The 14,916-nt window shown below is 44.8% G+C and overlaps 1 protein-coding gene across 4 annotated transcripts in view; it reads left to right on the top strand.

Moving 5' to 3' along the window:
- The window catches only part of VIL1 (villin 1), a 154,936-nt gene that overhangs the window by 87,429 nt on the left and 52,591 nt on the right, over positions 1-14,916 (top strand). For all 4 annotated transcript variants that reach the window (XR_015308330.1, XM_086954458.1, XM_086954459.1 and 1 more), the window contains 2 exons: positions 13,909-14,067; positions 14,555-14,734. Coding sequence is in view for 3 of the 4 variants with exons in the window: in XM_086954458.1 (XP_086810584.1) it covers positions 13,909-14,067; positions 14,555-14,734 (339 nt within the window). In the remaining variant the exon portion in view is untranslated. The remainder of the gene's footprint in view (positions 1-13,908; positions 14,068-14,554; positions 14,735-14,916) is intronic.

Below are 14,916 nucleotides of genomic sequence, written 5' to 3'. Positions count from 1 at the left end.
TGACCAATGCCTCTGGAGAATATAAGAATAGTCCTTCAATCCGCGTGCCTCCTATTGTCATGCTTAATGATTCAGTGAAAGGAACCCTCCTGACAGCCCCACAAAACGCTTGTGTGTCTATTGGCTTGTGAGAGAGTGGTAGTGTTCCCTCCTTTAAACAAGATTTAGTGGCCCCAGCGGTGACCTTCTATGGCACACGTCACAGTGGGTTCCTCATCTGATCTGTGGGTTACCGATTGTATTGGACACATAATGGTTGTCTGTGGCCTCTGTCATTGTGTATAACTGTTGATTGGCATCCCTGAATAAACATTTGGGGTTGTACAGTAAAGGGATTACCTCCTCCCATCTGGGCCTGTGTGGTACCTCCTGCAGTGTTTCTGACAAGCTGGGATATGCTCTGTGACATTTGTCCTTGTTGTGTGGGCCACTTAACCTGAGGAACCTGTGAGAGTTGTTGGGGACCCCATTGCATCTGTTGTGGCCCCATCTGCCTTTGTGGAACAATCCATCCCGGTGCTTGCTCATTCAAGGGAAGAGGTGTAGCGCAGCGGCCAAGGCGACTGACACCGGACGCTGGGGCTCACGGTTCGCTCCCCGGCACCAGTGACAGATCAGCCCAGCACCATGTGACTCTGGGCAATAGCTTGCTTAATCTTCCCGACGGCCCCCAGCGCCGGGATGCCTCCGGGTAGCTGTGCGCTTTACAAATACTGGATTTATCATTTACATTGTTCTTTTTTACTCTACATTCCCTCTCAAAATGACCCATATTACCACAATAATTGCTGTCCTACCCTATATCCTCCTGGTCTTCTTCCCTGTACTGGTCCTTGGCCTCCTGAAAACCTAATCGTCCCTTTCTCATGTTACTTACTGGCTGCCTTCCTGGTGCCTGCACACGCACTGGCATTGTGACAGCCATTTCTCACAATTTTCACCATTAAGTGACACCCAGGTGGCCACTCTGCTTACTCAGACCAAATCAGGATCACCTCAGGACCCTTGTCCTCCTTACATACTACATCAAATCCCCGAAACAATCAGCCCGGTCCTAACCCCGCTGCTTAACAGAGTCATAAGCTCTGGTCTCTTCCCCTGTAGCTGGAAGAAAACTTGTATCAGGCCTATTCTTAAAAAAGAGGCATTGGATCCCACGGAATCCAAGCACTACCAGCCAATATCCTGCCTCCCTTTACCAGCCAAGATTCTGGAGAGGGCCATGAACCAGGAGCTCACGAAATACATAGATCTCAACCATCTCTTAGACCCAACGCAACACTTATTCAGGGCCTGCCACTCCACCGAATCTGCCTTAATTATAGCTACAGAAGACATCCGCAGGACCATGGATGATGGGGGAAGAGCTGCCTTGATCCTATTGGATCTAACAGCGGCTTTTGACACCGTCAACCATGGGGTGCTACTGAACAGATTGAGTTTAGAAAACAAAAAGGGTCTTGACTCCTAAACTCAGCAAGGCTGAGCCAATATACACTAAAGAAACAATAAACTTGCCAGTGCTGAGGAACTTACTTTTCAAAGCCAACTAAAGAAAACAGCATACATGAAAATAACATGGACACTTGCTTTATGAATTGCAACTTTTGTTTTTAATTTTCTTCTGAAGACTATTTTAGTTTTTAGTCATTTTTAGTTTTGTGCATGGGAATACAAAAAAGGTTTATGTACATTTATATACAAACATGAATAAGGCAAATTGGTATGTACAATAAATCAGGCAAACTCACAAACAACACATTCTTGGCCATCCATTCATACTACTCCACATCCATACTGGTCCCGGTGTCAAAAAAACCTATATACACAAAAAATGAAGAGTCCTTTTTTGTCGTATTTTACAATTGTTTGTAACAATTAAAAGGAAAGCAAACAGTCTTTCTGTAGATTGTCGAGAAATTTTCAATCTAAATTCAAAGGGATGACCCGGGACCGGGTCGGTCGACGCGTTTCAAACCCTGTGAGTGCCAGGGTTCTCCTCAGGACCAAAAAGTAACTCTATTGTTGGGTCATGGCTCCAACCGTGAATGCAGACAATTGTATTCAAAATGAAGGGGAGAGGGAAGTGCTGGGCGGTTGTGCGTGATTGCTAAGGATGATGTCCCCAATGAATCGGGCTCTGTCGTGAAGTTTCCGCACAGGAATGCGTGGCTGTGCACCGCGCTGGTTCTCGAAGTCAATTGCAGTTCGTACTTTTCCACTCCTTCCCCTTCAGTCTCCCTGAAGGGGAAGGAGTGGAAAAGTCTAGGGTGGACTATAGCAATGCACTATACATAGGAGCGGGGGAAAAACAGCTTGCTAGGCTCCAGTCCATCCAAAACACAGCAGACAGAGTCCTACTCAACCTCCCTAAAAGACACCCCACCTCAAAAGCCATACGGGAACTTCACTGGCTCCCAGTTAGGCGCAGAATTCAATTCAAGACCCTATGCCTGGTCCATAAATCTCTCTATGGGAATACATCAGAGGAGCTTACCAACCTCCTCCCTCGCTATGTGCCGTCACGCACGTTAAGATCCTGCAGTCAAGATCTAATAGAACTGCCCAGAATAAAGAGAGCCAGGTGGGGCGGTAAATCTTTTTCCTACCAAGCTGTGAACAGCATGCCCATTACATTGTGCTCGGAAAAGAATAGAGTAAGCTTCAGAAAAGCGCTAAAAACCTGGCTTTTCATTATGTCCTAACCACCTCTGCATCCCCTTCCGTTTTACAGCGCCAAGACGCCTCGGCATAAGAGCGCTCAAAAAATAATTCAGTCAGTCAGTCATTTGTGGAGTTGCTACAAGTGATCCTTCTGTACTTGATTTTTTTACTGTTTATTTTGCACCAACTTAGCGGTGGCCATTTCTGCCTGTTCTCACCTTTGCTTGTCCTTTTCTTGTTTTTGCTTGAAATATTGTATTATGTGGGCTTATATTTCTGGCCATGGTTTAGCCTCTATTCCTACTACTCCATCTAGACTTGTTTGTATGTCTGTGTGCAGACCTCATTTCAATACATTCCTCCTTGTCACACAGAGCACTGCCCTTCTAAAATTCAAGATGGAGGAATCCTCTCCAAGAGAGTAAGACCTGGCTAAACCAACCCACTGGTGTGGCTCATTTCCATTAGTACTCCTCCTGGCCTTATGCAATTTTCTTTCCTGGCCTTGCCATGTGGTTGGGGGTACAAGATGTGGGCGTAGGTAGGCCTGTATTTCCTTTCTGTTCTCCTCTCGCTTTGAAGCCCAGCTTGATTTACCAAGCCCCCTTTAATGACCTACCCTCTGCAGCTCCAGAGCTCTCGCCACCAGATAGCCTCTGCTATCTGAGGCCACTTATTTTTTTTCTTTTGTCCTCATCTGCCTCCCCCTTTAGACGGATAATGCCACCCACCTTGCACGACATTGCTGACGTGATGTGTTATGTTGGTAGGAGATATATTCCGACAGTAAAAGTTAGGGGTGCGTTCTTTTGACTCCATTTGGGTATGTTTCAACCTGCCGGACCTTACTCGAAACTGTCCAGGCCCTTGGTCCAGGCATAATCATCGGACCCGGGGAAAAAAAAAAACCGGATCATCTCCAGTTGGTCAGGAGGTCCCAGAAAGCCAAGTTTCTATTACTAACAGATCTTTTTAGATCTCTTTTGGATGTCTTGTATAAAGATGTGAGCCATGAGCAGTGTAAAGGAGGTGTCTTCTCTACCCATTGAATACAGATCTGTCTTCTCGCTAATAGAATTGCGTAAAAAAGAAATGACTTCTCCTTGCCTATGATGTTATCCCAAAGATGACAAGTGGGAGGGTTATTGACAGGGATGTATTTAGTATAGAGTTTAAAGTGTTTTTCACGTCTTCCCAGAATTTTGCTATATTTGGGCATTCTAGGAACATGTGTACATCCCATGCATCTGCTAAGTTACATTTGTTACATTTTTTATCCGGTTGATATTTAGAGAGTTTTCGTGGTGTTAAGTATGCCCGATGTACCGAAAAAATAAGATTTCGTACTAGCCAAGAGGGCTTTACGATTTTACGCAATAAACCAAAGGAATTTATCCACCTCTCCTCACATGGAAGCCCAATCTCTGCCCCCGATAACTCATCCGGGAGTTTAAACTCCCCTTCACTTTCCTCCAGCAGAAGCCAATACCATATGGCTACTTCTCTTCCTCCAGGTGGTCGTTCCACCAATTGTTGTTCTGTTTCACTTGTTTTCCCAATATTACCATCTATACGGGTTTCAGATCTTGCCCAGCTATCCAGTTGGATATATTTAAATCTGGAAAGCCCCGGGCCAACTAGATCATATAGCTCATCCCAAGTTATCAGTTTTTTTTCTTTAAATAATTGGCCCCATTTAGTAATGCCTGCTTGTTCTAATATAGTGGACAGATTGTCTTTTAGGCATGAGGGTAGACCGAGAGAGTCCCAAATTGGGGAATGATTTGAGTAATAAGATAAGCCCAGTTTCTTCCTGATATTAAACCAATTTTTGGCCCATGAGTGTAATATTTTCAATTTGATGTTTTTGAAAAATGTCTGACTTCCAAATTTAAACATAAAGCCATCTGCTGCTAGATTTGTCCCCCTTAGCATGGCCCCGTACATGGATGTATTAGGTAAGTTAGGTGGCATTTTGAGAAGCATTCTAGAATAAGACATCTGAAAGGCCCATGAGTAGTACATTAGGTCCGGCAATGCAAGTCCCCCTTTTCTCTCTTTCTTCTGAGCTTCTTCCATGCTATTCCTGTGGTTTTGTAGTTCCATATAAAAGAGTTAATTTCTCTTTGACATTTTTCCATCATTTTTGTGTCCATAGCGATTGGGATAGTATTGAAAACAAAGGTGAATTTTGGGAGAATACACATTTTGACTAGATTTACCCTTCCTGTTATGGAAAGAGGCAAATGTGTCCAAGATTTCATAAGTCTTTTACTTTCGCTGTGTATTCTTTCCAAATTAGTTTGTGCAAGGCTGCCCACATCTTGGGTTATTTTGATTCCCAGATACCGCATTGAGGATGAGATGTTTATCCCAACATCTAGGTTGGGTAGATTCCATGCCATAATTTCGCTCTTACTCGAGTTTATGTCATAGCCCGAGACATGGCCGAATTCTTCAGCCCGTTGTATGACCACTGGGAATGCCCTAACTGGGTCAGATGTAAACACTAGGATGTCGTCTGCGTATAATGCTACCCGTCTTTCCCACCCTCCGAAACAAAAAGATGGAATATTAGCCTCTTCCCTTAACACCTGGGCAAAAGGCTCGATGTACAAATCGAATAGGAGAGGGGAAAGCGGGCAGCCCTGCCTTGTTCCTCGAGTAATGCTAAATGCTTCAGTCAGAGACCCATTAACCAGCAGCCTAGCTGATGGTGTACTATATAACTGCTTAATAGTTCTGCAAAACACTTCCCCACACTTGAATTTTTTTAAGACGTTATTTAGGTAGAGCCAATTGACTCTGTCAAACGCCTTAGTTGCGTCTAGAGTCAAGGTAGCCAGGGGCAGAGAGAAAGCAGTAGCAATATCTATAGCCCCAGTTAATTCCTGCGTTAACTCAGCTAGTTGTCGCCCCTTTATAAACCCCTTCTGATCATGATGGACTACAGTACCAATAACGCTAGCCAGTCTCGTAGCAATGATAGTTGTAAAAAATTTATAATCGTTGTTAAGTAACGATATTGGTCTGTATGACCCGTATTCTAATGGGGATTTCCCTGGTTTTGGGATGAGAACAATTGTGGCCTCACCCCAAGACTTGGGCATTGGCTGTTCTTCCATTAAGATGCCATTAAAGAGTTCAGTTAGCACAGGTATAATAGTGTTCTCAAGAGATCTATAGATTTCTCCCGGCAAACCATCCGGGCCTGCTGCTTTCCCTTTCTTAGTTTGACTAATAGTTTTTTTCACCTCCTCTTCTGTAATATCTGACTCTAATGATTTGCTCTGGTTTGTTGAGAAAGTAGGTAGTGTAATGGCGTCTAACCATCTATCTCTTGCGTTTTGGTCGTTGGGGAGATCCTCTTTGTAGATATCTTGAAAAAACTCAAGAAACACTCTCCCTATCTCAGGGCTGGTGGTTCTTATCTCTGGCTCACCTTCTATCTTGATTTCCCTGATGTAATTTAGGGCTTTGTCAGATTTAATTTTCCAAGCCAGAATTTTCCCTGCACTTTCTCCAAACTCAAATTGAGAGGATTTACTCGCTTCCCACCTCTTGTTGCTTCTCTCCTGCAAAGTATTCTCTAATTCAGCTTTCAATTCAGCCAGTCTTTCTTGCTCTTCGGCTGTTATTGAGGGCGAGACCATTTTTTACTCTAAAGTTTTCATATCTTGTTCTAATCTGTTTATTTTGTCAAAATATACCTTCCGCCTATAAGAGGCTCTATTAGTGATTTGCCCTCTTAAAAATGCTTTGAATGTCTCCCAAACGACTGTTGGGGTTGCTGAATTTCTTTTTAATTCAAAGAAGGTTATAGATTCCTTTACTAGGAAGTTGACTTCGTCTTCCTCAAGCAGGAGTGTCCTGTCAAAAGACCATGAAGGGTGTTTGACAGTGGTGTCAGCCTTAAGAGTGAACTCTAACGCCGAGTGGTCTGATAGATGTGAGGGTAGATAATCTATTGACTCGAGACTGTCTTTTAAACAGTAACTAAAGAAGGCATAATCTATTCTGGATTTGTGTTTAAACCGGCTGTTCCTATAAGACACCCCCATCTTATTACCTACTCTTTCTCTCCAAAGATCTGCCAGACCCACGTATGTCATTATTGCTTTAAGTGTTTCTCTAGATTTAATAGAGCCAATAGTTTTAGACCTTATTGATTTATCTAGTTTGGGATCAAGAACAATATTAAAATCTCCCATCCAGATTATTGGCTCCTGCACTGTTATTAATTGAGTCCTTATTGCGTCTAGGTGTGATGGGTCGTCCGAGTTTGGGCCATAGTAGCCCACCAAAGTTCTAATCTGGCCATCAAGCGAAACTCTAACTATTAGCCATCTCCCTGTTTGGTCTTCCCTGCAATCTAGTATTTCTGCTTTTGCAGATTTTTTAAAAATGAACACAACCCCTCTTATGTTAGCATTATGGTCTGTGGAACAAAATTTGTCAATCCACCTATGTTTTTTTAGTATAGTGTTTGCCTCTGTTCTGAGAAGGTGTGTTTCCTGCAACGCTATGCCCTGCGCCCGTGAGTCTCTCAGGTATTGTAGTATGCGCTCACGTCTTCCTCTCACGCGCAGACCATTCACGTTCCAGGACAAAAATGTAGTACATGTCATATTTTGCTTCTATCCCTATCACCCTTCGTCTTTTGCTATTTATGTGGAAATTTCTTAAACCTAGCATGGAAAAAACCTGTTTTTGTAAAGATTGTAGTAATTGGATATTTAAAACAGCAGTATAGAGGCACAGATGAGGATTTTTTTTTCTCTAATCTAAGCCCCACCCCCCCCCCCTACCCTTACCCCGGGAAACTCCCCCTTATTTACTCTGGCTCGATCTTTAGCCAGTTTAACGCCCATCTGCAGCCCATCCATGAGCTATTACTGCTACCTAGTCTTGCACAGAGAGTATATTGGTCTGTGAGCGAGTAAAGAAGAGATGAGATCACAAGTAGCTAACTTATTGCACTATGTTGAGATAATCGTAGGCGGGAGGTATGTGCTATTTTATTTTATTAAGTATATATATATATATATATATATATATATATATATTTTTTTTTTTTTAGAAGCTTGTTTCTTCTTTATTCGATCCCCCCTTCCCTGTGCATGGTCTCCCAGGGAATATCTTTATTTATCATGCATGTTTTTTTGGGGGGGGGTTTTCCCTTTTATATTACCAGTCCCCCATACGTGATTTTTTGTTTATATATATATATATACCTTGTTTTTAGGTTCTACCATCTAATTCTGGAAGACCTGCGGATCTATGTCTGCACTCATCTAACTTAGTTTGATTTCTAAATCTTGTGAGAGTGAGCCTGGTCATGGGCTTGAGCTTGAGCATGGTCTCGGATGGATTCTAACAACTCATCTGCATCCTGTATAGTACGGACATTATGCATCTTATTATTATACATGATGCGAAGGAATGCAGGGAATCTCATCTGCACCGTAGCCCCGTACGATCTAAATTTATCCATGCGCTGACCCAATTCCCACTGTCTGTCCAATGTAGTTTTTGAGAGGTCAGAGCAAATCTCAAAAGAAAAGTCAGGACCTTTTATTGTACCAGCTTCCAGAGCTAAGTTTAGTATTTTCTCTTTAAGAGCATACGTCAGGAAGTTAATTAGAACTTTCCTAGGTTTGGTCCTTGCTGGGTTCATACGAAACGGATCTCTATGTATCCGCTGGATGTCCTTGTTAAGTTCTTCAGCCGTTTCTTCCAAATTGAGTGCCTCTTTTATTAGTTTTATTATATATCCTGAAGGACTGGGTTATTTAAGACCCAGCGGTGCCAGGGGACAACACCTGAAACCTTCGTGGGTAACCTGCTCCGGCGTACGAATGACAGAGACACGGGACACTTCCTTCGGCGTCAAAGATTCAAGGTTTATTTACTGCAGGGAACACAGAAGTCACAGGAAGTACAACGAATGTAGGTTCGAGGAGACTGCTTCAAATTGCTACTGAGGATCGCTCCTTTTATACAAATTTCTCCCATAGGGTTGCATGGTACACAAAAGTTTACAACTCGGTTCCCATAATTATCCCCGAGAGGGGTCACTTTGGTCACTTTGATACATCCAAGGTCCGGGGCATAAGTGCGGAAACATTTGGCGGTTCCCAACTGTAAAAACCCATCTTCCCACCATTAGTACATTCCAATCGGCAGTAAAAAAAATCGAAGAAGGAACAAGGACAGGTGCAGAGGAAGATGGAAACAGTGGGGAGATTGGAAAAGGGTGTAAAAGGGGAGGTATCGGGAAACACGAGCTACAGGCATCAAAGGGACGTGCCTAATGAGATGCACGGCTGAGACAATAGACCAGCACGGCAAGATGAGCCTCGAGCGGGGCCATCTGCCTTACAGTATCATCCCCCTCGTCGTAAAGACACTTTCAAAGAATATGTGTCTTCCGCGGATGTCTTGGGAATCCCAGGGTCGCGAAACGGACAACGTCCGTTCGCTGGCTACTTGAGGGCAAGAAACAAAATGGATGCCGTATCTAAGATGGAACCCGTGGGTACAGATGAAAAACCCACGTAACAAACAAACGGTTTAAGTTAGCACAGCGAAACTGCGCACACTTACTAAACTCGTCATTTGCGGTTCGTAGATACCAGACTCGACCATATTGGTACGAGTCGAAAACACCACTTACATTTGTCACGGAACCTCAATCCCTTGAGATCTCCATTTTCTTTCCCTTCTGGAATCTTTAAAAGACGGATGTTATTGCGTCTAGAAAAGTTTTCCAATACCTCTATTCGCTCTTTCATATTTTCTCCCTCTTTTTGGAGGTTATATATTTTTGATCTGGCGCACTCCAAGTTATTGGTTAGAAGACCTACAGAGCTTTCTAGAGTCTCGGTCCTTACAAAAAGGCCATCGACCTTATGTCCTAGCTCTTCACAAGTTACTCTTATTTCATTTTGATTTACTTTAGAGACCGCAAATTCCTGTCTGATCTCTTCTCGCATTGTTGCGATGGAGGAGACTATAGCTTCGAGCGATTTGCCAAAATCTAGAGCTGTGTTTTGTTCGGCCTCCCTTCCAACTGATACATCGAGGGATGCTTCCCCTTGAGATACAGCACTGTGAGTACCCTTCTCTGTAGGGGTTTTAGAGGCCAGAGGTGTGAGAGAGGTGGTTGAAACTTCGGTCTCTTGCCCCTCATGTGGTAACACAGCGACTACAGCCCCCGTTGATAGTGAGTCAGGTTTGCTTTGCATTTGCTTGTTGCTATCCATAGCTGCTGCTGCCATATCCTGCGTAATCTGCGTAATCTGCAAAACTTGAGGTAGAACTCTAAAATAAGAGCGCAGTGATGGAGTTATGTCACCTAGGGCTTTTGAGCTCTTACTCTTGGATTTGTTTTTGTTTCTTTGTTGTTTTTTAGTATCTATCGCTAATTCAGATTTTTTTTTTAAGCTCCTGTGCCTTCCTGTGAACTTCCCCCCAAGTGTACCCTGGGCCCTGTAGTTCGTTCTCTAAAGTTTCTACGGTTTTAGCCTTACTCCTTGTTATTCTCACTTATGACTTCCTAATTAATTCCTCGTTGTGGTCACTATTTGCAGGCCCCCTTGCATCAATTGATCCCACCTTACTTGAACAAGCGTTGATGTAGCCTTGATCCTCCAGCTCGGCCAGCTCTCTCTCAGCTCCCACCGCTCTCTCGGCTCTCTCAGCGTCTGTTGCCTTGTTATGCTTCTTCCTGCTCCCCCCGCCACTCTCCGCCACCGTATGCAGTCTTCGTGCCGCGGCCACCCGGCCGCCTCTAATCTCTACTGCCGCCCGCCACCAACACAAATGAAAGGCGGAGATCGGCAGAACGAACACTGCCGGCGGGCACATCCACACGCACTAATCCCAAGCGGCAGCCGAAGAGAGAAAAAAAAAAAACGCCGGGTCAACACACGGCTCCAAAGCCTTAAGGCTCCTCGACGCAAGCCCCCATCTGCAGACACCTCCGCGGCTGAGAACCACAAACATGAAGGGCTCCGCCCCCTCTCCGTATTCTCCGCACTCCGACCCCCGAACCTGACCACAGCGTGGAGATCGCACAGAAAGCACAGAAGCTGCTGTTGCGGAGAAGAAGCTGGTCAGTACATGCTTGAAGGGAAGCCGATTCTTCACTTTCTCCCACTCTCCCCTCTCACATCACGGTCGTAGCGGTAGCAGTGTAGCTCCGGATCGGTTGCTCACAGGAGCGTGCGCGCCGCTCTAACCTGCGGCCGCCATGTTTTCCTGAGGCCACTTATTACCTCATCAAAACAACTCGGCTAAGCCTTTTAAGGCTGACCAATCAGGAGAGGCCACTAGAATGCTGGATTTTAGCTTACAGAAAAGAAAGTTATATAATTTATTTTCTGTCCTTGCCGTGATAAATTCACCAGTGGCAAGTTGCTGGATTTATCACTACGAGTCTTTCAAGTCTTGGAATTACATTTATAGCCCCTTTTATGCCAATGTTAGCCTATGGAACTAATAATCTACAATGGGGAAAACGGAATTGGCAGTTTTTCCCTCATCAGGGCTTATAAAACATATTTATATTATCGCTGCTTATAGTTACATGGCACCCCACCCCTGGGGGACCCAGGGGAGACCTTAAGGGGGACTGATATGTAAAAACAATCTAGATTTAGACATGCCCGTACTACCAAAGTTGAATTTGCAGGTAAATTATTTTTAAAGTCAGTTGGCTAAGCAAGGATTCCAAAGAAATGACAGCATGGAACACACCAGTGCAGGGATTCTACTGGGCCTCTAAACTCTATTGCCCTATTATATACTAGAAACGTATAGGTTGTTTGCATGCCCCTTTCCTTATTGCATACTAGGGACTTACAGGGTCTGCCACTGCCAATTGTAATTATAGCTAATTACTATATACCATTTTCATCAGAGCACTGGCCTGTGCCTGTTGAGCAGAGCCCAGGGAACAGTCAGAGTCAGTTACCACCAGTATCAGTCAGAAAATGGGGGTGAACAGGGCAAAAAGGTTAACTTTCTCACATGCCCCGCCCCCCAAATGAAAGGTGATAAATAACTAACCTACTGCTTGGTAGTCCTCATCTGCTAAGGGACAAAACCTGGAAAGTTTGTTCACATTGGCTTGGGAAATGTCAGATCTTTGTTCCACTGTGAAGGCCAGCCCATGTATGTTATGGTATGGTATGTTAATTTAATTTATAAATCGTTCCAATCACCCCCGATGGAGTAAAGAGAAATGGATCACCTCAATAGCTTTGGATTCTCCCCCCTCATCTGCATGAGCCATCTGAGGTCTGTGATCAGTTTGAACACAGAAGTGAGTACCAAACAGGTATGATCCCAGCTTTTCCAGGGTCTAAACCAAAACAAAGGCTTCCTAATCAGTGGCACTCCATTTTTTTCTCCAGGAGAAGGCAGCTGCTAATGAAGGCAACTGGCTGATCAAGGCCCTCCTTGTCTACCTGTGCCAACACTGCTTAATCCTTTGTTCTAAATCATGTGTCGAACAACAAATTTCTTTGAGTAGTCAGGGGCCAGCAACACTGGTGCTGAACGTATAGCCTCTTCCAGAGTGTCAAAAGACTTTTGACACTCTGGGATCCACATAACTTTCTTTGGCTTCTTCGTAGAAGTGATTTCTTTCATGGGCCCCACAATGGTCCCATAGTTCCTAACAAATCTTTTATAACACCCAGACAGACCAAGGAAGGCCCTTACCCGTGTCTGGGTAGTAGGAACTGTCCAATCCAAAATGGTTTGGAATTTGGCCCAGAGAGGTTGTATATGGTGTCCACCTACCAGGTGGCCCAGGTACTCTACAGAACTCTGCCCTATTTGGCACTTACTTGCTCTAATAGTCAGGCCTGCCTGCTGCATGGCCTGAAGCACTTCCCTCAGGTGGTTTAAGTGATCCTCCCAGGTGGAACTAAACACAACCATATCATCCAGATAAGCTGCACTGAACTGTTCCAACCCAGACAAGACCCTGTTCACCAACCTTTGGAAGGTGGCAGGGGCATTCTTTGAGCCAAAAGGCGTTACTTTGAGCTGGTAACGCCCCTCTGGTATGGAGAATGCTGACCTTTCCTTTGCCTCTTCAGTGAGGGCAATCTGTCAGTAGCCCGAGGTCAAATCAAAAGTACTCAGATACTTAGGAGCCAGTAATCTGTCAATTAGCTCGTCAACTCTAGGTATAGGGTAAGCATCAGTCTTAGTGACTGCATTCAGTCCTCTGTTGTCCACACAGAACCTTAACTCCTTCTTTCTTCCCTGAGGATTGGGTTTATGCACCAGCCCCACTAGGCTGTGCCATGGACTGTCAGAGGGCGTAATTACCCCCAGCTCCAGCATCTTAGCCACCTCAGTCTTGATGCTGGCTCTGACCTAGTAGACAACAGTACAGTTTATTTTTGACAGGTGAGCAGTCACCAGTGTTAATGTGGTGCACACACCACTCAGTGGTATCTGGGGTCAAAGAGAACAGGCCAGCAAACTGCCCCAGCACCTGCTTGCAGTCTCTGTGCTGGTGGTCTTTCAATTAGGGGTAGAGTAAAACTCTCTCCGCTGACCCATCATGCACATTGTTGGAGAGGAGGTTGGAAACTTGTTCAGTTTCCTCCTCTTCTCCCCTCATCTGTGACCAGCAATATGGTCATGTCTGCCCTGTCATGGTAATGTTTCAATCTATTGACATGCAGGACTCTATGAGGGTTCCTGGGGTGTCAAGGGCTACTAGGTAGGTAACCTCGCCCTTCTTTTCAATGATTGGATAAGGCCCATCTACTTGTCATGGAGGGCCCTATGAGTTACAGGCTCCAATACCCACACCGGATGTCCTGGAGTATGCTCATGCCCTCTAATCGTACCAGTGCTTCATGAGCTCCTGTCTGGCCGCCCATTTCCTGCCTGCCTTGTACATGCTTTGTACATGTTATTCTGCCATCTAATAATGTCACACTACCTCCCTTTGTGCTTTAGAATTGCTAGGCCCTCCGTACTGATGAACCCCTGCTTCCAGCTGTGCTGTAGATTTATTAACACCCTCTGTACTAATAACACACTGCCTCTCTCTGTGCTGTAGGTTTGCTATTTTCATCTGTGTGGAATATGTTAATATGTCTTTGCTTGTTCTGTGCTATTGACTTCCTAGTATCCTCTGTGCACCTCTCAACTCACTCAGTACCTCGTTGTCCCTCCACTACAACCTTCTTACAGTTCCCCTTACTTCTCCAGGGTCGACATGCCTCTCAAGATGAAATAACTGCCTCAGCCTTCCAGGCGGTTACCCTAGATCAAAAGTATGAGGGTCAGCCAGTGCAAGTGCGCGTGCCAATGGGCAAGGAGCCCGCCCACCTCATGGCCATCTTCAGAGGAAAACTGGTGGTTTATGAGGTGAGGGATAAGTACACCTAGCAGAGCCTGGAAGAGTGAGTGCTAATGAGCAGCTGGCAGGCCCAAAAGAGTGAGTGAGTGACAGTAAACATCTGATGTGCTCTTGAAGTTTGACTCAGTGAATGAGTGAGTAATGAGTAAGTGAGAGTGTAAATATCTGGCAGGTCCTTAAAGTTTGAATGAATGAGTGAATGTGTGAGTCAGTAAGGGAGTTTATGACTAAGTGAGTGGCAGTGACCAGCTGATGGGCCCTAGAAGTGTGAGTGCGTGAGTGAGTGAGTGAGTGAAAGGCAGTAATATCTGGCAGGCCATTAAAGCTTGAGAGAGTTAGCAAGTAAATAAGTTAATGCATGGCTGAGGGAGTAAATGAGTGTGTGGCAATGAAAATCTGGCAGGCCCTAAAAGATGAGTGAGTGAGATGTGCACACCACAGAATGGTAACCAGAGTTGAGAATTCATTACCTCCTTCCTTTCATGTTATCTGCAGGGTGGTACCTCACGAGCAGATAATGATACTCCAGATCCCCCTATTCGACTCTTCCACGTCCACGGCACCAACGAGTACAACACCAAGGCTATTGAAGTGCCTGTTCGTGCGAGTTCGCTCAATTCCAATGACGTCTTTGTACTAAAGACAGTCTCGCATTGCTACCTGTGGTACGGGAAGGTAAGTCATGGGACATCTCACTGCTGCTACCTGTCATATGGGGAGTTAATCTTGGGGTACTACACTGCTACCTGTAGTAGGGAAATGTAGGACTGAGGCTGTTACCATGCTAACCATGGAATTAGAAGTGTAAAGAATAGGCTTCCATTGTACATGAAATGCCGCACCGCTCAGAGACAGAG

This window comes from Lissotriton vulgaris, chromosome 2_1, assembly GCF_964263255.1.
Source record: "Lissotriton vulgaris chromosome 2_1, aLisVul1.2, whole genome shotgun sequence".
Taxonomy (NCBI): Eukaryota; Metazoa; Chordata; class Amphibia; order Caudata; family Salamandridae; genus Lissotriton; species Lissotriton vulgaris.
This window is presented reverse-complemented; position numbering and strand designations above follow the sequence as displayed.